The following is a 25,000-nucleotide window of genomic DNA, read 5'->3' on the forward strand; positions in this document are numbered from 1 at the left end:
AGTCGGACAGACTGCGAGTAAGTAAGTGTACATGTCAGCTGATGAGTAACAAGAAATGCCAGCACAGAAATGGTGGTGTGGAATTCCCAGCTTACGAACTCATGCTATGCAAGTTGAGACAGTGGTACCCAAGTCTCATTCAGGTCGGGGTCCAACATCAACCTCATAACCTTTCCAAGCAGAGGAGTACTTCCACGTCCTTTCCCACCAGAAACATGTCTGACACGGCGCTGCTGCTGCTAGCCTTGTCTGTACACATGTACAGTGAGGGAAATAAGTATTTGAACACCCTGCTATTTTGCATGTTCTCCCACTTGGAAATCATGGAGGGGTCTTAAATGGTCATCGTAGGTGCATGTCCACTGTGAGAGACATAATCTTAAAAAAAAAAAATCCAGAAATCACAATGTATGATTTTTTAACTATTTATTTGTATGATACAGCTGCAAATACGTATTTGAACACCTGAGAAAATCAATGTTAATATTTGGTAAAGTAGCCTTTGTTTGCAAGTACAGAGGTCAAACGTTTCCTGTAGTTTTTCCACCAGGTTTGCACACACTGCAGGAGGGATTTAGGCCCACTCCTCCACACAGATCTTCTCTAGATCAGTCAGGTTTCTGGGCTGTCGCTGAGAAACACGGAGTTTGAGCTCCCTCCAAAGTTTAGGTCTGGAGACTGGCTAGGCCACGCCAGAACCTTGATATGCTTCTTACAGAGCCACTCCTTGGTTATCCTGGCTGTGTGCTTCGGGTCATTGTCATGTTGGAAGACCCAGCCTCGACCCATCTTCAATGCTCTAACTGAGGGAAGGAGGTTGTTCCCCAAAATCTTGCAATACATGGCCCCGGCCATCCTCTCCTTAATACAGTGCAGTCGCCCTGTCCCATGTGCAGAGAAACACCCCCAAAGCATGATGCTACCACCCCCATGCTTCACAGTAGGGATTGTGTTCTTGGGATGGTACTCATCATTCTTCTTCCTCCAAACACGGTTAGTGGAATTATGACCAAAAAGTTCTATTTTGGTCTCATCTGACCACATGACTTTCTCCCATGACTCCTCTGGATCATCCAAATGGTCATTGGCAAACTTAAGACGGGCCTGGACATGTGCTGGTTTAAGCAGGGGAACCTTCCGTGCCATGCATGATTTCAAACCATGACGTCTTAGTGTATGTACCAACAGTAACCTTGGAAACGGTGGTCCCAGCTCTTTTCAGGTCATTGACCAGCTCCTCCCGTGTAGTTCTGGGCTGATTTCTCACCTTTCTTAGGATCATTGAGACCCCACGAGGTGAGATCTTGCATGGAGCCCCAGTCCGAGGGAGATTGACAGTCATGTTTAGCTTCTTCCGTTTTCTAATGATTGCTCCAACAGTGGACCTTTTTTTACCAAGCTGCTTGGCAATTTCCCTGTAGCCCTTTCCAGCCTTGTGGAGGTGTACAATTTTGTCTCTAGTGTCTTTGGACAGCTCTTTGGTCTTGGCCATGTTAGTAGTTGGATTCTTACTGATTGTATGGGGTGGACAGGTGTCTTTATGCAGCTAACGACATCAAACAGGTGCATCTAATTTAGGATAATAAATGGAGTGGAGGTGGACATTTTAAAGGCAGACTAACAGGTCTTTGAGGGTCAGAATTCCAGCTGATAGACAGGTGTTCAAATACTTATTTGCAGCTGTATCATACAAATAAATAGTTAAAAAATCATATATTGTGATTTCTGGATATTTTTTTTTTTAGATTATGTCTCTCACAGTGGACATGCACCTACGATGACAATTTCAGACCCCTCCATGATTTCCAAGTGGGAGAACTTGCAAAATAGCAGGGTGTTCAAATACTTATTTTCCTCACTGTATGTCTCCCATAAACATAAAAATAAATACTGTATATCTCCCGTAAACACTGATCCGATTACAGCAAAGACAAGGTCAGCAAGTATTAACGTTAAAATAGGCTCCAGAATATTTCGTTCTGTGTTGACAGGTTGCAATATTTGAAAATCAATAATTTAAATTTTTTTTTAACTTACATTTATATCTGCATTTTTGTCAAAACCTCGAGACTTTCCAACATCAAAATGTCATTTATTAAATGTATTTGTGTCAAAACAACATACAACCCCAAATCAGAAAAAAGTTGGGACAATATGGAAAACACAAATAAAAAAAAAAAAAAAAAAAAAGTAGTAGTGGTAGTGATTTCTAAATGTACTTTGACTTGTATTTCATTGCAGACAATACAACAGCACATCATTTAATGTGTTCCTCACGATTTTTTTTGTTTGTTTTTTTTTCTTCCAAAAACAAAATTCCCATTTTGGTTCTTGCAACACATTTCAAAAAAAGTTGGAACAGTAAACTTTACTATTACTTGGTAATGCTGCCATTCCTTTTCACAACACTTAAAAAGACATTTAGGGACTGAAGACACCAAGTGACGAAGTGTTTCAGGTGTAATTTTGTCCCATTCTTGCTGCAAACAAGTCTTAAGGTGGGCAACAGTACGGGGTCTTCGTTGTCGCATTTTGCGCCTCACATTCTCTATTGGAGACAGGTCGGGACTGCAGGCAGGCCAGTCAAGTCCCCGTATCCTCTTCCTCTGCAGCCAGGACTTTGTAATGTGTGCAGAATGTGGTTTTGCATCATCTTGTTGAAATATGCTTGGACGTTCCTGGAAAAGATGTCTTCTTGAAGGCAGCATATTGTGCTCCAAAATCTCTATGTACTTTTCAGCATTAATGGTGCCATCACAGAAGTGCAAGTTACCTTTGCCAAGGGCACTGACACAACCCCATACCATGACAGACCCCGGCTTTGGGACTTGCAGTCTGGATGATCCTTTTCTTCTTTGGTCCGGAGCACCAAAGAAGGGTCCATTTCTCCCCAAAAAATACCTGAAATACTGATTCATCGACCACAGTACACGTTTCCACCGTGTGATGGTCCATCCCAGATGCCTCCGAGCCCAGAGAAGTCGACGATGCTTCTGGACACGGTTAACATAGGGGCTTCCTTTTGGCACAGTACAGTTTTAACTGGCATTTGTGGATGTAACTACGTAGTGTGGTACTTGACAAAAGGTTTGCCAAAGTAGTCCTGGGCCCATGTGGTGATATTGCTTATAGATGAATGACCATTCTTGATGCAGTGGCGCCTGAGGGATCGGAGATCACGGTTGTTCAGCTCGCACCCTTGTCCTTTGCGCACTGAAATTCCTCCACATTCCTTGAATCTTTTAATTATGTTATGCACTGTTGAAGGTGAAATAAGCAAATGTCTTCCTATCTTTCTTTGAGGAACATTGTTTTTAAACATTTCAATAATTTTCTCACGTATTTGTTGGCAAACTGGCGATCCTCGGCCCATCTTTGCTCCTAAAGGACTAGACCTTTCTTGGATGCTGCTTTTTGTACCAAATCATGATTACAATCACCTGTTGACATCACCCGTTTCAAATCACATCATTATTTAACCAAATTTACCTGATTACTAGCCCTAAATTGCTCCTGTCCCAACCTTTTTTGGAATGTGTTGCAGGTCTGAATGACAGGAAAAGATGTATATTTACTAGGGTTGGGTATCGTTTGGTTTTTTTTCGATTCCGGTGCTAAATCGATACTTTTAAAACGGTGCCGGTGCCTAAACGGTGCCTGAACCGGTACTTTTCAATAAAGTTAAAAAAAAAAAAAAAAAAAAAAAAAAAAAAAAGGCTAGTAAACAACAATTCAATTTCAATTTCACAGTCAGTGACTTGTGTATTGCTAAGGCCATGGTCAAAATTAAAGATTTAATAATAATGTAATAACAATAACAATAACTTATTTCACCAGTAAATTGCTGTTGAACCCCAGATGGGAAAAGGGTATTTTACAATTACTGTCAATGCACCACGAGGCTACCTGTTTTAAGTGAATCTGTGTTGTTTAATTCCGACAACGGCAGCTGCAAGTGAACGCACCGTCTGTGTTGTTTAATTCCGACCATATAAACATACTGTATATCTATGAATTGTGACAACGGCAGCTGCTGCGCTGCAGAGCAGACTGTTACACCCCGCTGTAGAAGTCCTCCACAGTGAAATACAGTCACACTTTACACTGTTTAACGTTAGCTGTTAGCATTTTAACCGTGATTAATCCAGCTGCTAGCTAAAGGTAGGCTAACGTTACATGCTGTCAGGTGTAGTCTAAAGTCAGGCACCAAAATGAGGCACCGAAACTTTCGTTCTTATTCGGTCTCGTTACTACCGTTTACGTCGGCACCGGTTCCCTATTGGCACCGAGTTTCGGTACCCAACCCTAATATTTACAAATGAAATTAAGTTGACCAGACAGAAAATGAAATATTTTTGTGTTCCCATTGTCTGCAATGAAATACAAGTCAAAGTACATTTAGAAATCACTACTTTCTTTTTTTTTTTATTTGTGTTTTCCATACTGTCCCAACTTTTTCTGATTTGGGGTTGTATAAACATCTTTTCTGTTCAGTCTTATTTCTAGCATGCACGTGCGCAGACCAGCTTCTCTCTCTCTCTCTCTGTCTCATCCTCTCTGACGGAGCTACCAAACTCAACTGTTAAACTACTACTACTACTGTCAAAGATAATGTGTTGTGTCGGGCTTTTATACAAGCTGATGGACGTTAACATTAGAGCTGGCCTGTTAGCTTACGTTACAAGGCTCGTAAACGTTGGCTGCGCTGTCTCTTACCTTGCTCTACGTTGACTTTAGGCTATTAGTTCGAGCTTCACCGTCGCCACCTTTTTTTAAATAATTGTTTAGAACATCTCTAAGGCCTCTATTTTCTTTCTTTTCTTTCCTTTTCTGAGCACCAGACTTGTGCTGACCGGACATCGTGAGCGTACCGAACTTCAAATCTAGCCTACTGACAACTTCAAATTTTGATCAGTGGCCAAACCATTTTCGTGTAGGGGGGAGGCAGGAGGGGGTTTGACCACTATTACAAGGACAATTAGGAAGAAAACAACTAAAAAGCTTTTATGCAACTAGTTACAACTAGCAACAAGTATTACGTATTTTTTTCCACAAATAGGTCTATTTTAATTATTATTTTTTAAATTATTCCATAATTTAATGAGGGCCCAGTTCAGTCTGGTATTGGCCTTGACTCGGTCTTGGCGATGACTTGGTCTCGCTTTAGGTGGTCTCGAGTACAACACTACGACTCCTGACTCACCTGAAGCTGTGGACTCCCTGCAGCTCCTGCTGCAGCACCTCCTTGGTGGTGGAGATGAGCTCCAGCGCTCCGACGAACTCGGAGGTGGAGAGCAGCAGCTGCACCGTGGGCTGCGTCTGATGCACCGCCGCCATCAGCTTCAGCTTGTTGTGCAGCTTCACGCAGTTGTTGCGCGTCAGGGCGGTGCGGACGGCCCGCAGCGGGCCCTGGCACATGACGCGGTCGATGGCGGCGGTGCGGCCCCGCAGGACCGCCACGGCGCTCTGCGTCTCCTGCAGCCGGTCCTGCAGCTCGTGCTGCGAGGACATGGCGTGGAAAAAGGCCTCGGAGCGCAGCGAGATCTGCCGGGCGATGCTCACTTCCACCACGTCCAGGTAGTGGCTCAGCTGGAGGCAGAGACCCAGAGGTCAAAGTTTACGTTACATTTTCTAAGAAGAGCCAGTGATGTGTACGGCTGTCAAAATTGACTATATATATATATATATATATATATATATATATATATATATATATATATATATATATATATATATATATATATATATATATTCATATATATATATATATATATATATATATATATATATATATATATATATATATATATATATATATATATATATATATATATATATATATATATATATGAATTAAGAATATTTGTTGACAGCCCTGGTGATGTGTGATCTTGTGTGTTGTGCAGAGCGGATGAGTGCGTTCACCTTCTCCTGCAGCAGTTTGGACGAGGCCACGTCTCTGCTGCTCTTGCCCCCGGCGCTGTTGAAGTGTGACCATGGCAACACAGCGTTGAATGTGGCCGGGTCTTCCAGAGCAAAGTCAGGCCTCATGAAGATCTGCACGTTTTTAAAAAACACCAGAAGTAGTTACAGAGAGTTACAGAGTACAAGCTGCAGTTTCTACAACTCTGATCCAATAAAAACAGTAGAGCTGGGCAATATATTGATATTATATCGATATCGTGATATGAGACTAGGTATCGTCTTAGATTTTGGATATTGTAATATAACATAAGTGTCTTTTCCTGGTTTTAAAGGCTGCATTACAGTAAAGTAATGTCATTTTCTGAACTTATCAGACTGTTGTAGCTGTTCTATTATTCACCTTTACCCACTTAGACATTATATCCACATTACTGATGATTATTGATCTAAAATCTCATTGTGTAAATATTTTGTGAAAGCACCAATAGTCACTGCAATATCGTTGCGGTATCGATATAGAAGTATTAGGTGAAAAATATCGTGATATTTGATTTTCTCCATATCACCCAGCCCTAAAAAAAACAGAGAATAAGAGTAGACTTGGTACCTTGGGGACTTGATCCAACTCAGCTCGGGATTTGTCTAAAAAAAAAAAAAAAAAAAAAAAAAAAAAAAAAAAAAAAAAAAAAAAACAAGAAAAGCTCTGAATCAGTCACATATTATTGTTCAGATGGTCAGCTGTGTTTAAGTTAATTTTACATTATGAACTACAAAGTAAAAACTAATTGGGAGTTTTTTTCCTTTTTTTGAAGAGATATCACGATATTCCTTGGATTGCATAGTAATAATATTATAAAAAGAACGAGTAACTCATAATCGTTACTTGAATTTGGACCAAAATAATTGTGATTATGTTTTTTTCCATAATCTAGCAGCCCTAGTTTGCTCGTCAGGTCACATATTAAAATTTCAGGCGTGTCCAGCGTGTGTGTGTCTGTGCATCTGTGTGCAGTGTGTGCGTCTGTCTGTGTGCCTGTCTGTCTGTCTGTGTGCCTGTCTGTCTGTCTGTCTGTCTGCCTGTGTGCCTGTCTGTCTGCCTGTCTGTCTGTCTGTGTGTCTTTCTGTCTGTCTGTGTCTGTGCGTGTGTGTCTGTGTGTGTGTCTGTGTGTCTGTGTGTCTGTTTGTGTCTGTGTGTGTCTGTGTCTGTGTGTCTGTTTGTGTCTGTGTGTGTCTGTGTCTGTGTGTGTGTCTGTGCGTGTGTCTGTGCGTGTGTCTGTCTGTGTCTGTGTGTGTCTATGTGTCTGTGTGTGTCTATGTGTCTGTGCGTCTCTCTGTCTATGTGTCTGTGTGTATCTATGTGTCTGTGTGTATCTATGTGTCTGTGCGTGTGTCTGTGCGTCTCTCTGTCTATGTGTCTGTGTGTCTGTGTGTGTGTGTCTGTGCGTGTGTCTGTGCGTGTCTATCTGTCTCTGTGTGTATGTGTTTCTGTGCGTATGTCTGTGTGTGTGTCTGTGCGTATGTCTGTGTGTGTGTCTGTGCGTGTGTCTGTGTGTTTCTCTGTCTATGTGTCTGTGCGTGTCTATCTGTCTCTGTGTGTATGTGTGTCTGTGTGTGTCTGTGCGTGTGTCTGTGCGTGTGTCTGTGCGTGTGTCTGTGCGTGTCTATGTGTCTATGTCTCTATGTGTCTGTGTGTCTCTCTGTCTCGGTGTGTATGTTTGTCTGTGTGTTTCTATGTGTCTGTGTGTGTCTCTATGTGTCTGTGTGTGTCTCTATGTGTCTGTGTGTCTCTCTGTCTCTGTGTGTATGTTTGTCTGTGTGTTTCTATGTGTCTGTGTGTGTCTCTATGTGTCTGTGTGTCTCTCTGTCTCTGTGTGTATGTTTGTCTGTGTGTTTCTATGTGTCTGTGTGTGTCTCTATGTGTCTGTGTGTGTCTCTATGTGTCTGTGTGTCTCTCTGTCTCGGTGTGTATGTGTGTCTGTGTGCCTGAAAGCAAAGTGTGCTTCCACTGGTGGTTTTATGGACCAGCAGCAGCAGCTTAATAATTCATACCGTGATTGGTGGTGATACTGGAGACGGTGTCCACGTCGTCTTTGTTGGGACAGATCGTCTTGCAGCGTTCATGGATTCTTTCCCTCTGATAATGAAAGCACAGAAAGACAAAAAGATTCAGACGTTTTTGGTTTAAACTCGACATCTAAAACCACGGCAACGGCACGTTCAGACCAAGAGACATTCAAGGCTCCATGTGCAATAACTCCGCTTAATTTGCACGTGCAATGTACAATTTTTAGAGATTGCTCTTGTGGTGTTATATATACCTTACGTAGAGGAAACATTTTTGTACATGTCTTTGTATTGTCGTCTTTTTGTTTATTTGTAGGTTGTTTGTATACAGTTTTTTTTTTGTTTTATCTTGCACTTGTGACTGCAGATCAAGTTTCCCATTTGGCTTAATAAGGTGTTTGGTGTTTTAAGCCCCGAACGTCGTCTTCCAGGCAGCGCTGCCTGGAAGGCACTTGGATTAGGCAATAGTTAGGGGTTAAGGTTAGGTGCCTTGAAGTCGACGTTGGGGGCTTAAAACACCATTGAGCGCATAATAACCTGACTGAACTGAACAAAAGAAAGCCACCAAGAGATTTTCCGCAGGGTTGTGCAGCGGTGGGAGTGTCGGTGAAAACAGCGTCCCGTGGTGTTCTTTAACTCTCCAATGTTTCCGTCAGATCGTTTATAGATCTCGAAATGTCCTGCCGCACCTGAAGGCAGCTTCATTAAGCGGAGACAGAGAAAGAAATGAGACTGAGAAAACAGTCAGCAAAGTTCCCCAAACTCCCGGGCAGTTCAGAGCTTGTGTTTTGGTGTTTTTAAAAACGTTCTCGTGGCAGAGATAGAGGCAGTGATGTTTCCTGTACGGGACTCTCACACCACCTCAAAACACAACGACAAGTCCGATCTCTCTGTGTGCGTGTGTGTGTGTGTGTGTGTGTGTGTGTGTGTGTGCATCTCTGTATGTGTGTGCATGTCCGTGTGCATCTCTGTATGCGTGTGTGTCTGTGTGTGAGCATCTCTGTATGTGTGTGCGTGTGTGTCTCCGTGTGTGTGCATCTCTGTGTGTGTGTGCGTGTGTGTCTCCGTGTGTGTGCATCTCTGTGTGTGTGTGCGTGTGTCTCCGTGTGTGTGCATCTCTGTGTGTGTGTGTGTGTGTCTCCGTGTGTGTGCATCTCTGTGTGTGTGTGCGTGTGTGTCTCCGTGTGTGTGCATCTCTGTGTGTGTGTGTGTGCGTGTGTGTCTCTGTGTGTGTGCATCTCTGTATGTGTGTGCGTGTGTGTCTCTGTGTGTGTGCATCTCTGTATGTGTGTGCATGTCCGTGTGCATCTCTGTATGTGTGTGCGTCTGTGTGTGCATCTCTTTGTGTGTGTCTGTGTGCGTGCGTGTTAGTGCAGTGTGTGTCTGTGTGTGCAACTCTGTATGCGTGCACGTGTGCGTCTGTGTGTGTTTGTGTGTGCATCGCTTTGTGTGCGTGTCTCTGTGTGTGTGTGTGTGTGTGTGCGTGTCTGTGTGTGTGTGTGTGTGTGTGTGTGTGTGTGTGTGTGTGTGTGTCTGTGTGAAAATGAATCGAAAGACTTGCGTTTTTGCCGGACGTCTGAGGTACGGATGTATTAAGAGAACGAGTCTGAGCATGGAAATCCCGAAGGTTAAAAGGTGCGCCTTGCCGACTTTGACCTCGGAAAATCCGACTTCCGAGTACAAATGGAACAAACTATAATTCCCGAAGGAAATGTGAAAATTAGCCTGAGGGGGGCGCTTAATGAAAACCAAACCACTAAACTTCCAAAAGGCCACAGTTCCTGTTGTCCAATGAGAACAATGAACCAGCACACAAGTAATAAGGAAGCATCAGAGGAACGTCTGACAACTGTTCTTTTGTCTCGAGGAGGAAATTATCAACATTTCTAAGAACTGAGCAGCTCTTACAGGAACAGAAAGAAGTCGGTCCAGGTGACAAAGTCTTTTCACACCTCAGCCTGGAAGTGAAACCATGTGGGCCTATCTGGGGACTTTTATAACCAATTTCTAAACTTTTCATACCATTTTACAGTTATAAGAAAGTGAATATAAAGCCAAGTGATACAAAAGGAATTAAAAAGGTACTGTTTGAGCAAACTTCTGAAACTTAATGAAACTTTGAGCAGGAAGAATGAGAAAAGGTTCAACACAAACTGCTGCTGATGATGATGATGCAGTTTGTGATGATCCTTATCTGGACGTCTGTCAAGTGGAGAAACACGACATTACACAGGGAAAAAATAACTAACCTCAAGATATTTTAACATTTTGTAAGGTCTGAAAATTGAGATATTTTAACAATTTGTAAGGTCTGAAAATCGAGATATTTTAACAATTTGTAAGGTCTAAAAATCTGGATATTTTAACACTTTGAAAAGTCTGAAAATAGAGACATTTTAACACTTTGAAAGGTCTGAAAATCAAGATATTTTAACATTTTGTAAGGTCTGAATATCGGGATATTAACACTTTGGAAGGTCTGAAAATCGAGATATTTTAACAATTTGTAAGGTCTGAATATCGGGATATTAACACTTTGTAAGGTCTGAAAATAGAGATATTTTAACACTTTGTAAGGTCTGAAAATCAAGATATTTAAACACTTTGAAAGATCTGAAATTGTCAGCACAAAGTAGATCAAAGCATGACTCGATAAACAGAGTGCTGTCAGGTTTGAATCAAGTTTCATCGACTCCTCTAAAAGCTATTATGTTGCAAAAAAGAAAAATTTGTCCCAGATTCTGTAAAACAAGCCAGAGGCTCATTTCATTTCCTGACAGAGTGCTTATCTGATGATTTAATCAAATAATAATACAAGAAGACATTCAGTAGAGAAGAAGGAAACACAGATGTCTCCATGTGTGGCTCCTCCTTGTTGTTTCACTGGGTCACATGAGTGTGTTTTCCCATGAATATCTCCGTCTGTGGTGCACCACCACGGCTTTTAAAACGACCACAGCAGAATCATAAATCCTAAAGTACACAAGCAGAAGGACAACAACGCTGGGGCAGGTTTTAGTGAGTGGGAGCAGATAATAGACAAAAACTTTCCATATCAGAACTATGGCAAAAGAACGTTGAAAAAAGTGACAAATGTTAAAAAAACATCTACAAAAACGCTGACAAAAAGTGCATGAATAAATCAGAAAAAGTGACCCAAAAAACATCGCCAAAGGGGAGAAAATCTTGTTTAAAAAAGTGACACAAAAATTTGAACAAGCGACAAAAACACAATTAAAAAGAAAACGAACAAAAAAAAGTGACAAAAAAAATTTGAGTGAAATCGACAAAAACGTTGAGAAAAGTGTAAAAAAAAAGAACAAAAAAAATGGTGAAATTTCAACCCAGAAAAACACAAAGTTGCACAGCCGACGGGAACACAAAGGTTAAAGGAGCACGCTGACTTATTGGGTCTTCAGCTTATTCACCGTAACCCCCAGAGTTAGACTAGTCCATACATACCCTTCTCATCTCCGTGTGTGCTGTAATGCTGTCTGACGGCTCCAGCATTAGCTTAGCCTAGCACAGATCCTGCAGGTGACTGGTTCCAACTAGCCTACTGCTCCGAATTGTGACAAAAGTGACAAAATAACACCAACATGTTCCTATTTACATGTTGGGAACTACATTCTCAGACAGGCTTGCTGCGAGCATATCACTCCGCCCAAGTACTATATTCTTCCACCTGAGAATATAGTTCCCAGTTTGTTTACAGTTAGAAGATGGCTGTGTCTCATGTTACGTTGTTTTTTGTACACGCTGTGACTCTACAAATCACAACATGTAAATAGGAACATGTTGGAGTTATTTTGTCACTTATTGGGAGCAGTAGGATTACTGGAACCATTCACCTGCAGGTTCTGTGCTGGCCTGATGCTGCTGGAGCCGTCAGACAGCATTACAGCACGCACGGAGATGAGAAGGGTATGTATCGACTAGTCTAACTCTGGGGGTTACGGTAAATAAGACAAAGTCCCAATAAGTCGGCGTGTTCTTTAAGAAACGTGTTTAACCAAACATTGTTAAATCCTTTATAGTCAAACAGATAGGTTAACATGCTTTTAACAAGACTCATATATAACGCTAACGCTCATATATAACTCAAAATGTGTGATGTGAAATTCAGTAGTCGGAGTTAGACAATTGAGTAGAAATCTTTAAAAGTTAAAAAAAGGGCCCTATTTTAATGATCTAAGGTCACGGTGTGAAGCGCCTGGTGCAGGTGTGTTTATGGCGTGTCCAAATCCACTTTTGCTAGTTTGATGGTGGTAAAAAAGGGTCCGTGTGCCGGGTGCCTGGTCCTAAAGGGTTGTCCTTAGTGTCTTCATTAAATCATAGGTGTGTTTTGGGCGTAACATGCAATCAACCAATCAGAGATCATCTACCATTCCCTTTAAAAGCCAGGCGCGTTTGGACCTTGGAGCATTGCTGTTATGATGGAGGATTTGTTGAGCAGGAAAGGGGGAGATTTTCAGGAGAAGAAACTGATCTGCTCGTGCGTGAAGTGAAAGCACCTGAGCAGATCATGTCATAATACTATTTCACACCGTAATATTTTTATTTGTAATCTTCTGCATGTGTGTGTGCTGCTGTGCGTCCCTGTATTTATGGATCTAGAAAGACAACGAGGGGATCCAAGGGATAACATGTAAAAGCGAGAAACACTTTTTTCCAACATGGTCCCTGATGTAAGAGAACAGGACATACGGGGTGGTGATGGCGCAGTGGATATGTCTTTAGTGTGGCAGACCCGGGTTCGATTCACACTGTGATACATCAACCAATGTGTCCCTGAGCAAGACACTTATCCCCTAGTTGCTCCAGAGGTGTGTGACCTCTGATATGTAACAATTGTAAGTCGCTTTGCATAAAAGCGTCAGCTAAATGACATGTAATGTAACATACAATACATGCAAACACATACAGTCCTAAGGTTAAAACAATAAAAAATAAAACTACACATCAAAAAACCAGCTAACACACCATGAACTACGAAACAATAAATTTCCCTGTCCCCAATCTAGATTTTATTTCCCCCTAATTATCTATTTTATTCCATAAGTAGGCCCTAACTTTATGTCTAAAATCCCTTTTAGTTTACTGCCATTTTGATATGAAGTGGAAGACTATTCCATAAAATAATTCCTGTATAAAAAAAGGATTTTCTGGCTTCACTATTCACACATGGCACCTTACATGAACGGACACTGGCCCTAGTCTCATGGGCACGTTGAGTATGTACCATTAAAATCTGAAATCCCAAATACTTTGGGGCTACACCATTAATAATACCGTACATATGATTGAGTTTAAGTTTTTCAACCCTAAGCTTAACAGGCAGGAACTCAACCCTCTTAAACTGTGTGTGTAACAAGCATAGCGTGCACAAGCCATTTTAAAAATCAAAATGAAATGCTGCAATTTTCACCATTTTCTGACATTTTATAGAACAACTAATCCCATTAACTGACAACGGAAGTATCGAGTCTATAAAAAGAAACCGTTGGAGCTCCAACGGCTTCGACAGGTTTCCCGACACACCCACAAGGTGAGGCGAGGCTGAACACAAACATGACAGATACCAAACAAGTCGTGGATGATGGAGCAGTGGATGTAACACGTGCCTTTGGTGTGGGAGACCCTCAGGTTCAATTCCCACTGTGATACATCAACCAATGTGTCCCTGAGCAAGACACTTAACCCCTAGTTGCTCCAGAGGCGTGTCACCTCTGACATATATAGTAATTGTAAGTCGCTCTGGGTAAAAGCGTCGGCTAAATGACATGTAATGTAATGTAATGTAAAAGTCAACGTTAAAGCTTTGCCCTCCTTCAGCCAATCACTGAACTCAAACAGATTCTTCTGCTATCAAAATAGTCTGCGATTAATTTAATAATCCACAAATAATCGTCTCTACTGAGTGTCCCGAACGCTGTGAATAAGTCAATGTCTGTGTGTGCCTGTGTGTGTGTGCGTGTCCGTGCAGTGTGTGTGTGTGCATGCGTGCAGTGTGTGTGTGTATGTGTGTGTGTGTGCGTGTCCGTGCAGTGTGTGCGGGTCTGTGTGTCCGTGTAGTGTGTGTGAGTCTGTATGTCTGTGCAGTGTGTGTGTGTGCGTGTCCGTGCAAGGTGTGCGTGTCTGTGTGTCCGTGCAGTATGTGTGTGTGTGTGTGTGTGTGTGTGTGTGGTAGGTCAGTCTGTGTGTGCATGTCTGTGTATCCGTGCAGTGTGTGTGTGTGTGTGTGTGCATGCGTTTGTGCGTGTATCCGTGCAGTGTGTGTTTGTGCGTGTCTGTGTGTGCGTCTGTGTATCTTCGCAGTGTGTGTGTGCGTCTGTGTGTGTGCGTGTCTGTGTGTGCGTCTGTGTATCCGTGCAGTGTGTGTGTGTGTGTATTTGTGCGTGTCTGTGTATCCGTGCAGTGTGTGCGTGCAGTGCGTGTGTGTGTTTGTGCATGTATCCGTGCAGTGTGTGTGTGTGTTTGTGCGTGCGTCTGTGTATCTTTGCAGTGTGTGTGCGTCTGTTTATCCGTGCAGTGTGTGTGTGTGCGTGCGTCTGTGTATCCGTGCAGTGTGTGTGTGTGTGTGCGTGCGTCTGTGTATCCGTGCAGTGTGTGCGTCTGTGTATCCGTGTAGTGTGTGCGTGTGTGTGTGTGTGTTACCTGAGCCATCTCCTGCAGGTATGGCCCGAAGTGTTCCCTGGTGATGTTGGGGAGGTAGAAGGAGGGCATCACCTCCGTCTCGGCGAAGTCCAGCCCCCACGTTTTGGTGAAGAAGTCGGACTCACGCTTGGCAAGGCGCGGGTCGTTAAGCGCGGCCGGCAGGTTGACCTTCGAGCTCAACACGGTCCACCGGTCGTGCTCCGCCACCACGGACTGGCCGTCACACAGGCCCCGCCCCTCACACAGGCCCCGCCCCTCACCTGCAGGAACACCAGAGTCGGGGGTTACACCACTTCCACATTTAATTACTAATTGTAATATCTGCACGCGACAGACACACACACACACACACGCACGCAGAAACACACACACTGCACGGAGACACACATACACAGAGAGACACACACACAGCATGGAGACACAGACAGACAGACAGACAGACAGACAGACAGACAGACAGACAGACAGACAGACAGACAGACAGACACACACACACACACACACACACACTGCATGGAGACACATACACAGAGAGACACACACACACACACACACACACACACACACACACACTGCATGGAGACACATACACAGAGAGAGAGAGACACACACACACACACACACATGTATGTACTCACACACACACAGCACGGAGACACATACACAGAGAGAGAGACACACACACACACACACACACACACACACACACACACACACACACACTGCACGGAGACACATACACAGAGAGAGACACACACACACACACACACACACACACACACACACACACACACACACACTGCACGGAGACACATACACAGAGAGAGAGACACACACACACACACTGCACGGAGACACATACACAGAGAGAGACACACACACACACACACTGCACGGAGACACATACACAGAGAGAGACACACACACTGCACGGAGACACATACACAGAGAGACACACACACATACAGCACGGAGACATACACAGAGAGAGACACACACACACAGCACGGAGACACATACACAGAGACACACACACACACTGCACGGAGACACATAGAGAGAGAGACACACACACACACACACACACACACACTGCACGGAGACACATACACAGAGAGAGAGACACATACACAGAGAGACACACAGACAGACACACACACACACACTGCACGGAGACACATACACAGAGAGACACACAGACACACACACACACAGCACGGAGACACACAGAGAGAGACACTGCACGGACACAGACTCACTGCACAGACACACACACAGACACTGCACAGACACACACATGCATGGAGACACACACACACTGCACAGACACAAATTATTAATAGATTGACAGAAAATGAATTAGGTTCAATGATGTCATTCTAATGTAAACACATGCTTGTTTTCTGTGTTTTAAACCCTGTAAACTGAACATCTTTGGCTTTTCAAAGGGATTCTGTGGTTGTAAGATGTTGTGTGCGAGTGCTACAGGGCGGTGTGCACAGACTACAGTTGCCCCCACCGGTGGGCTCCTTGGGGCAGACGTCGGGCAGGGAGCGGACGGACCGGCAGCGGGGCTGGGGGGGGGCGTCCCGCTCCTTGTGATAGGTCCCGTCTCGGCCTCCGCGAGGCACCGAGGAAGAGCCGTGGCCGGAGGCCATGGCATCGGGACTGGCCTCCCAGGAGGCTAGCTGCAGACACAGACACACACACACACACACACACACACACACACACACACACACACACACACACACACACACACACACACACACACACACACACACACACACACACACACACACACACACACACACACACACACACACACACACACACACACACACACACACACACACACACACACACACACACACACACACACACACACACAAACAAAACACACACACACACGTTAGAAACAAACACATTAGTCTGTCCCTCCAGAAAAATGTGATTATGTGATCGCACAATTCAACGCATAATCAGCCAAAGTCCACATATTTATACACTTTTGCCGATTTTCGCGCCAAATATTCGTTGCTTGCGTGATTTCGTAACCCCCCCGCATTTTCGTAGCAAAAAAGTCCCATAATATATCTTAGCGGAAAGTTGAAAAATGTCGCTTTACTTTACACAAGAGCAGCCATTTTCCACTGTTGCCATGGGAACGTTATGTAGTGACGTCATTACGTGACGTGAACATAATCAAACACAAGTTCCCGCAATTTCATCGCATAAATATTATATAGCAGTGTTTCTCAAATGGGGGTACGTGTACTCTGGAGGACTGCAGGGGGTACGTGAGATATTTAACTAAATGTTTAACATTGTTCCTCTTTGTGTAGAATTTTTTTGTGACATGTGTGACACAAATGTGACATTTGTGTCTCCTCCTTTGGCCCTAATCTCACCTTTCTTCCTTCTAGTCCTACTTTTTTAGTAGTTTCTCACTTTTTTCTTCTTATGTCGCTGTTTTTGAAGTTTTGGATACTTTTTTGACCTATTCTTGACTTCCTTTCTACCATCTTTTTCCAAGATTTTGTCTTTTTTTTCCCAAGATTTTGTCTCTTTTTCTCATCAGCATCTAAATGCGTTTTCCAGGTCCAAGGCTGTTGTTTAGTAAATCTATCGCTAACATCGCTGTACTGTTCCTCTTTATATACACTTTCTTTTTTCTACCGAAAATGATTAGCGCTGGTCAGGGGTCACTTGGCTTAAAGAAACAATTCAGAAGGGGTACATTATTGAAAAAAGTTTGAGAACCACTGTCATATAGCATATTCCAATCGCATTTTTTAAGAAAACGTGCCGCATAATCAAGGATAGGCCGGCAACAATCACAAAAAAAACTGCATTTTTCTGCAAGGACTGATTAGAAAGGGGAAGGCTGTCCATGCATTTCTCCCGTTGTCGATTACGATATAATATGCGTTAAATAATAAACAGATTTTAAAATGTACTCAGTTCTGCCAAAGTAGATCAAACTTGCTTTTTGAATTTAAAACAAATGAAAGGAAATCATTTCCAACATTTTATTGAACAAATTTAACATTGAAAGAATGACAGCTGCATTTTAAAGTGCAGTTTTCTGCTGATATTTTCATATCAGATTCAAATTTTCGCTTTTTCTTTTGTCTTTGTCGTCTCAACCAACGTCTACGTGTTGTGCACACAATCAAAGAGCCTTGAACAATTACTAGAGCACCAAATGTGGATTAATCCGCCGCTGAAAATAGTCCCCAACAAGTGCTCTATTATTTCCTTCTGTTAGGAAATAACTGATTAAACTTATGTTGAATTAAGAGATTTTACGTCTTTGGTATAGGAACCAATGGGCTCGATTTTGAGAGACGGAGACAGGAAGTCAGAGAGTATGGAGAAACAAACCCACGATGTGCTGATAATGACAATATGAACATATATAGATTAATGTGTCAGCCTCTCTGATGTACAGGAAGTCACAGCTGTTCACAGCGAGTGTGTCTGCAGTCACGTTCAGACCCGAAACTGAAAGTGCGTTTATAGTTCGTTGTGTGCAGCTGGGGGGGGACACCGAGACCGTCCCGTCGAGACGCTGATTAAACAGATTGCAGCCCTAAAATTTAGGTACAATAAATGACCCGGCACTACGTATTTGTGACCAAAAAGCAATGATTATACAGAAAAAGACTGTGTGTGCTTGTGTGTGTGTGTGTGTGTGTGTGTGTCTGTGTGTGTGTCTGTGTGTGTGTGTTAGTTAGTGCTGTATACTGCTACCTATAGACATGTCTCTACAGTCTTATTAGGAGTTAAACATAGTGCTGTATACTACTACCTATAGACATGTCTCTACAGTCTTATTAGGAGTTAAACATAGTGCTGTATACTGCTACCTATAGACATGTCTCTACAGTCTTATTAGGAGTTAAACATAGTGCTGTATACTGCTACCTATAGGCATGTCTCTACAGTCTTATTAGGAGTTAAACATAGTGCTGTATACTGCTACCTATAGACATGTCTCTACAGTCTTATTAGGAGTTAAACATAGTGCTGTATACTGCTACCTATAGACATGTCTCTACAGTCTTATTAGGAGTTAAACATAGTGCTCTATACTGCTACCTATAGACATGTCTCTACAGTCTTATTAGGAGTTAAACATAGTGCTGTATACTACTACCTATAGACATGTCTCTACAGTCTTATTAGGAGTTAAACATAGTGCTGTATACTGCTACCTATAGACATGTCTCTACAGTCTTATTAGGAGTTAAACATAGTGCTGTATACTGCTACCTATAGACATGTCTCTACAGTCTTATTAGGAGTTAAACATAGTGCTGTATACTGCTACCTATAGACATGTCTCTACAGTCTTATTAGGAGTTAAACATAGTGCTCTATACTGCTACCTATAGACATGTCTCTACAGTCTTATTAGGAGTTAAACATAGTGCTGTATACTGCTACCTATAGACATGTCTCTACAGTCTTATTAGGAGTTAAACATAGTGCTGTATACTGCTACCTATAGACATGTCTCTACAGTCTTATTAGGAGTTAAACATAGTGCTGTATACTGCTACCTATAGACATGTCTCTACAGTCTTATTAGGAGTTAAACATAGTGCTGTATACTGCTACCTTCTGTTAGGAAATAACTGATTAAACTTATGTTGAATTAAGAGATTTTACGTCTTTGGTATAGGAACCAATGGGCTCGATTTTGAGAGACGGAGACAGGAAGTCAGAGAGTATGGAGAAACAAACCCACGATGTGCTGATAATGACAATATGAACATATATAGATTAATGTGTCAGCCTCTCTGATGTACAGGAAGTCACAGCTGTTCACAGCGAGTGTGTCTGCAGTCACGTTCAGACCCGAAACTGAAAGTGCGTTTATAGTTCGTTGTGTGCAGCTGGGGGACACCGAGACCGTCCCGTCGAGACGCTGATTAAACAGATTGCAGCCCTAAAATTTAGGTACAATAAATGACCCGGCACTACGTATTTGTGACCAAAAAGCAATGATTATACAGAAAAAGACTGTGTGTGCTTGTGTGTGTGTGTGTGTGTGTGTGTGTGTCTGTGTGTGTGTCTGTGTGTGTGTGTTAGTTAGTGCTGTATACTGCTACCTATAGACATGTCTCTACAGTCTTATTAGGAGTTAAACATAGTGCTGTATACTGCTACCTATAGACATGTCTCTACAGTCTTATTAGGAGTTAAACATAGTGCTGTATACTGCTACCTATAGACATGTCTCTACAGTCTTATTAGGAGTTAAACATAGTGCTGTATACTGCTACCTATAGGCATGTCTCTACAGTCTTATTAGGAGTTAAACATAGTGCTGTATACTGCTACCTATAGACATGTCTCTACAGTCTTATTAGGAGTTAAACATAGTGCTCTATACTGTGACATGTCTCTACAGTCTTATTAGGAGTTAAACATAGTGCTGTATACTACTACATGTCTACAGTCTTATTAGAAACATGTGCTCTACAGTCTTATTAGGAGTTAAACATAGTGCTGTATACTGCTACCTATAGGCATGTCTCTACAGTCTTATTAGGAGTTAAACATAGTGCTGTATACTGCTACCTATAGGCATGTCTCTACAGTCTTATTAGGAGTTAAACATAGTGCTGTATACTGCTACCTATAGACATGTCTCTACAGTCTTATTAGGAGTTAAACATAGTGCTGTATACTGCTACCTATAGACATGTCTCTACAGTCTTATTAGGAGTTAAACATAGTGCTGTATACTGCTACCTATAGACATGTCTCTACAGTCTTATTAGGAGTTAAACATAGAGCTGTATACTGCTAAACATGTCTCTACAGTCTTATTAGGAGTTAAACATAGTGCTGTATACTGATTACATGTCTCTACAGTCTTATTAGGAGTTAAATACCGCCTGATTAGTTATTTTGGAGCTTGTGCAGCTGAAATTGGCTAGAGACGCTCGGTTGCTATATGACAACAATGGCTTTAAGCCGAGTCTGGAGCAGAAAGCAGAGCAGTAGCCTAACGTTAATCAAAACGTAACTTTCATGTATCAAACTGTGAAATACAGTACAGGCCAAAAGTTTGGATACACCTTCTCATTCAATGAGTTTCCTTTTTATTTTCATGACTATTTACATTGTAGATTCTCACTGAAGGCATCAAAACTATGAATGAACACATGTGGAATTATGTACTTAACAAAAAAGTGTGAAATAACTGAAAACATGTCTTATATTTTAGATTCTTCAAAGTAGCCACCCTTTGCTTTTTTATTAATAAGGGAAATAATTCCACTAATTAACCCTGACAAAGCACACCTGTGAAGGTAAAACCATTTCAGGTGACTACCTCATGAAGCTCATTGAGAGAACACCAAGGGTTTGCAGGGTTATCAAAAAAAGCAAAGGGTGGCTACTTTGAAGAATCTAAAATATAAGACATGTTTTCAGTTATTTCACACTTTTTTGTTAAGTACATAATTCCATATGTGTTCATTCATAGTTTTGATGCCTTCAGTGAGAATCTACAATGTAAATAGTCATGAAAATAAAAAGGAAACTCATTGAATGAGAAGGTGTGTCCAAACTTTTGGCCTGTACTGTATAGGTGTATAATATGTCAATAACTGGGTGAATAGAATCCTAAATGTTACTAAAAATGTTACAAAAATCCATCTTTTCTCCCAATCGTAGTATCGTGTGACAAAAAGAACGCAACAACCCCGCGGTTATTCGTTGTTCAACACGTCACACTCGAGCTACTAGTCGTGATTACAAGACAAAAAGAACGCACCATTATAATCCCGCTGCTTTCAGTAAACAAGGTGTAATATTTCTGTGTTGACGTGTCACTTGTGGACGGCCACAATTTTAGGGACTTTCAGTTCTGCAAAAGCTCCTCCAAGTATAGAGTACAAGGACGAATGGCTTCTTAGTCTTATTCACTCAAATTGACTCCTTATCTTTGCGTTTTCTCAGCAAATGTACTTAAAGTATGAAAAGTAAAAAGATTGCTTGAGCAGTAAAATCCTGTCAGTGTTTTTCCTTCTTCTATCTGATGTTTCTGGATTAATATTCCTTCTGCATTCATGTGTATGTTGCATTTTCCTGCTGTAAACGTTTAAAAAAGGAGAATTCTGGTCGATTTCAACAAGTAGTTCTGTTTATAAATTGCCGTCTCAACACCAGAACTAACCAGAGCGGAATTAGCACGACTTTTATGCATTTATTTCACATCTACTGCAGTCAGATTCACTGTGTTCACTCGGAAGGAGTCCCTTCACATGGGTAGGCACTTGGAATGACATTTCAAAACACGTTAAAGAGGCTGAAAGCATGTTTAAAACCTGCCCCGTTTCAGCCTCCTGGGTGCTAACGATAGCAAGAGGATAACAGGGTGTAGGCGGCGCCGATTTTCGTTTTTCTCGCTACAGACTAGAGGTGTGAATCTTCACTGATCTCCCGATTCGATTAGGATCATCACGTCAGCGATTCGATGTCTCGATGCATCACGATGCGTCAAATCCATGTTTCTATTAAGCCATTCTAAGCCATGTAGGAGATTTAATTCGTAGCTTTTCAGCTATACAGCACTGAGCACTAGAGCTGGGCATTTTGTTTCCCTCAAAAAATCTGCGATCATAAATCTGCGATTTTTTTTATAAAAATCTCGATTTACGATTCAATCCCCCCCCCTTCCATTTAAAACAAAATAACTGCGAATTGTAAATATATTTTAAAAATATATATTTATTGTATTTAATTAAAGTGCATCAACATAAACAAAATTGCAAAGGCAAACCCTTTCTCGGAGTGAAAAGTCACTGTGCAACAAAGATTGTTAAACATCCACATTATTTATACTGTATTTGGATTAAAAAGAAATCTTAAAAAAAAATAGATTTTTTTGAAAATATGAATCGATTTGACCTACCAACTCGATTTTTAAATCAAATCGATTTTTTTCCCAGCCCTCCTGAGCACATGGCACTTCCTGAATGTGCAAAACATTATAAAACAGAAATAATCAATTATGGCCGGCCGATTATCCATGCAGCATCGTCCACGTCCATGATTTGATGCATCGATTATTTGATTAATTTCAACACCTCTCCAACAATTCTCCTTTAAGGTTACGCTCATTCTAACTCCTTTATATACTGTTGGGTAGTTTAATCTACAGCGATGCATCATGGTCTATAAGATCATATTCTAATGGCCGGCAGGATGCCCGTTGTGCTGACTGTTCTGCACGGCAGTGCAAAGGATCATGGGACTAGGTTGGTGTGTAAATGATGTTCGGTTAGTGTTTTCGTTACGCATTTACGTTACCTAGGCATCACTGTGTCCACGTTCGGACACCACTCGCTGCTATTGGCCATATTCAGACACTTCAGACCTCATGCACCTTCCGGTGTTTTCGCGGTACTTACCGTTTCCGATCATCACCAAAAATTGTATTTTTTTAGGTTCTTCAAAGTAGCCACCCTTTGCTTTTTTTGATAACTCTGCAAACCCTTGGTGTTCTCTCAATGAGCTTCATGAGGTAGTCACCTGAAATGGTTTTACCTTCACAGGTGTGCTTTGTCAGGGTTAATTAGTGGAATTATTTCCCTTATTAATAAAAAAGCAAAGGGTGACTACTTTGAAGAATCTAAAATATAAGACATGTTTTCAGTTATTTCACACTTTTTTGTTAAGTACATAACTCCATATGTGTTCATTCATAGTTTTGATGCCTTCAGTGAGAATCTACAATGTAAATAGTCATGAAAATAAAAAGGAAACGCATTGAATGAGAAGGTGTGTCCAAACTTTTGGCCTGTACTGTATATAAGTTTTATTGTATAGTGATCCATTATCTGGTCAACAACATGTTGTATTAAAGAAAAGATAGAAAATAAATATCCATTATCTGTAAAGTGGTTAGAAAAAATGAAATGGGTATCGGCCAGCCTAGCTCCGAGAAAATCGGAAATTGGCCTAGAAAGTTGTACTCTGAGCATCTCTAGAAAACTTCACCCTTCAGTTTCATCACCAACATTCAGCATTGACACATCTGGAGATACGAGGTTTTCACTGGACACAGAGGGGGGGAGAAACATCTGGAAAGTACAAAAGTTGTGGAGTAAAAAGTACTATAGCTACCTCTGAGGTGTAGCGGAGTACAAGTAGAAAGTTTTATAGAAAAAGTACCTTAAAATGTGTACACATGTACTTAGTACACACACACTCCTACAATGACACACACACCTACACTCTCCAAAACACACACACACACACACACACACACACCTACACTCTCCAAAACACACACAAGTACAAGTACCTTAAAATGTGTACACAAGTACTTAAGTCAACACACACTCCTACAAACACACACTCTCCTACACACTCCTAAACACACACACTCCTACAAACACACACTACTACACATTCCTACACACTCCTAAACATACACAAAAATACAAGTACCTTAAAATGTGTACACAAGTACTTAAGTACAAACATTCCTACAAACACACACACACACAAACACAAGTACAAGTACCTTAAAATGTGTACTCAAGAACTCGAGTAAATGTACTTAGTTACGTTCCGATACTGCTGTCTTCCAACAGGACAGGCAGCTGTGACAGAGGCTAGCCAGCTAGCTTTAGCTTAGTGCCCGTGCATTCATTGATTTATCCGTTGGCGTTAAATCCACCGAGCGGACAGTGAAGTCAACACTAAACGGTAACAAAAAAACACACTACACAACATTTCACTTTCGATGACAGGGCTGATAAAGGCTCCGAATAGCCGCGGCCAGGGTCAAAAGCTAACGCTAAAAAAGCTAATGTTGTCGGGGTTACACGTAGACTAGACTGGCTAATGCTAGCAGGTTAGCCAGGCAAGCTAACAGCTAGAAACTCTTGACAAGGCGAAATTAAATAAAAGACACACACCGGGAAAGTTCCGTGACAGCGGGGCTTTGGTCGCCTCCGTACCTCTCGTGTGAAGCACAGCAACCGGCGTTTCTCCTCTTCAACATCACAGGAATACCGGAGGAACCGAGAGGAAAACAACCGGACACACAGCAGCAGTAGTAGCAGATACACCGACCATGATGCACTGCGGGAGGAGGGCGGGGCCGGCCAGCCAGCGGCCGCTTCTTCTGTGTTCTGTTTTCACCACAGCTCGCTGCTGCCACCTGCTGGCCAATACGTTACATTACATGTGTGGCCGGGTTGGTTCAGTGGGTGGAGCGGGCGCGCATGTTCTGAGAGGTTTAATGCCTCGACGCACAGGTGCAGGGTTCGAATCTGACCTGTGACGGTGCCCTGCATGTCTCCCCCTTTCTCTCTCTCTC

General features: G+C 42.1%; 1 protein-coding gene across 2 annotated transcripts in view; it reads right to left on the bottom strand.

Annotated features, from left to right (window-relative positions):
* Positions 1–24,753, bottom strand: part of vps54 (VPS54 subunit of GARP complex) — a 60,059-nt gene extending 35,306 nt beyond the window's left edge. For both annotated transcript variants that reach the window (XM_028601097.1, XM_028601088.1), the window contains exons 1-7: positions 24,597–24,753; positions 16,166–16,334; positions 14,647–14,906; positions 7,975–8,059; positions 6,533–6,567; positions 5,926–6,057; positions 5,204–5,589 (exon numbers count right to left, since the gene is read on the bottom strand). In XM_028601097.1, coding sequence (XP_028456898.1) covers positions 5,204–5,589; positions 5,926–6,057; positions 6,533–6,567; positions 7,975–8,059; positions 14,647–14,906; positions 16,166–16,304 — 1,037 coding nt within the window. In that variant the 5' untranslated portion in view covers positions 16,305–16,334; positions 24,597–24,753. The remainder of the gene's footprint in view (positions 1–5,203; positions 5,590–5,925; positions 6,058–6,532; positions 6,568–7,974; positions 8,060–14,646; positions 14,907–16,165; positions 16,335–24,596) is intronic.
* Between the last annotated feature and the right edge of the window lie 247 nt (positions 24,754–25,000).

Source organism: Perca flavescens, chromosome 2 (genome assembly GCF_004354835.1).
Source record: "Perca flavescens isolate YP-PL-M2 chromosome 2, PFLA_1.0, whole genome shotgun sequence".
Classification (NCBI taxonomy): Eukaryota; Metazoa; Chordata; class Actinopteri; order Perciformes; family Percidae; genus Perca; species Perca flavescens.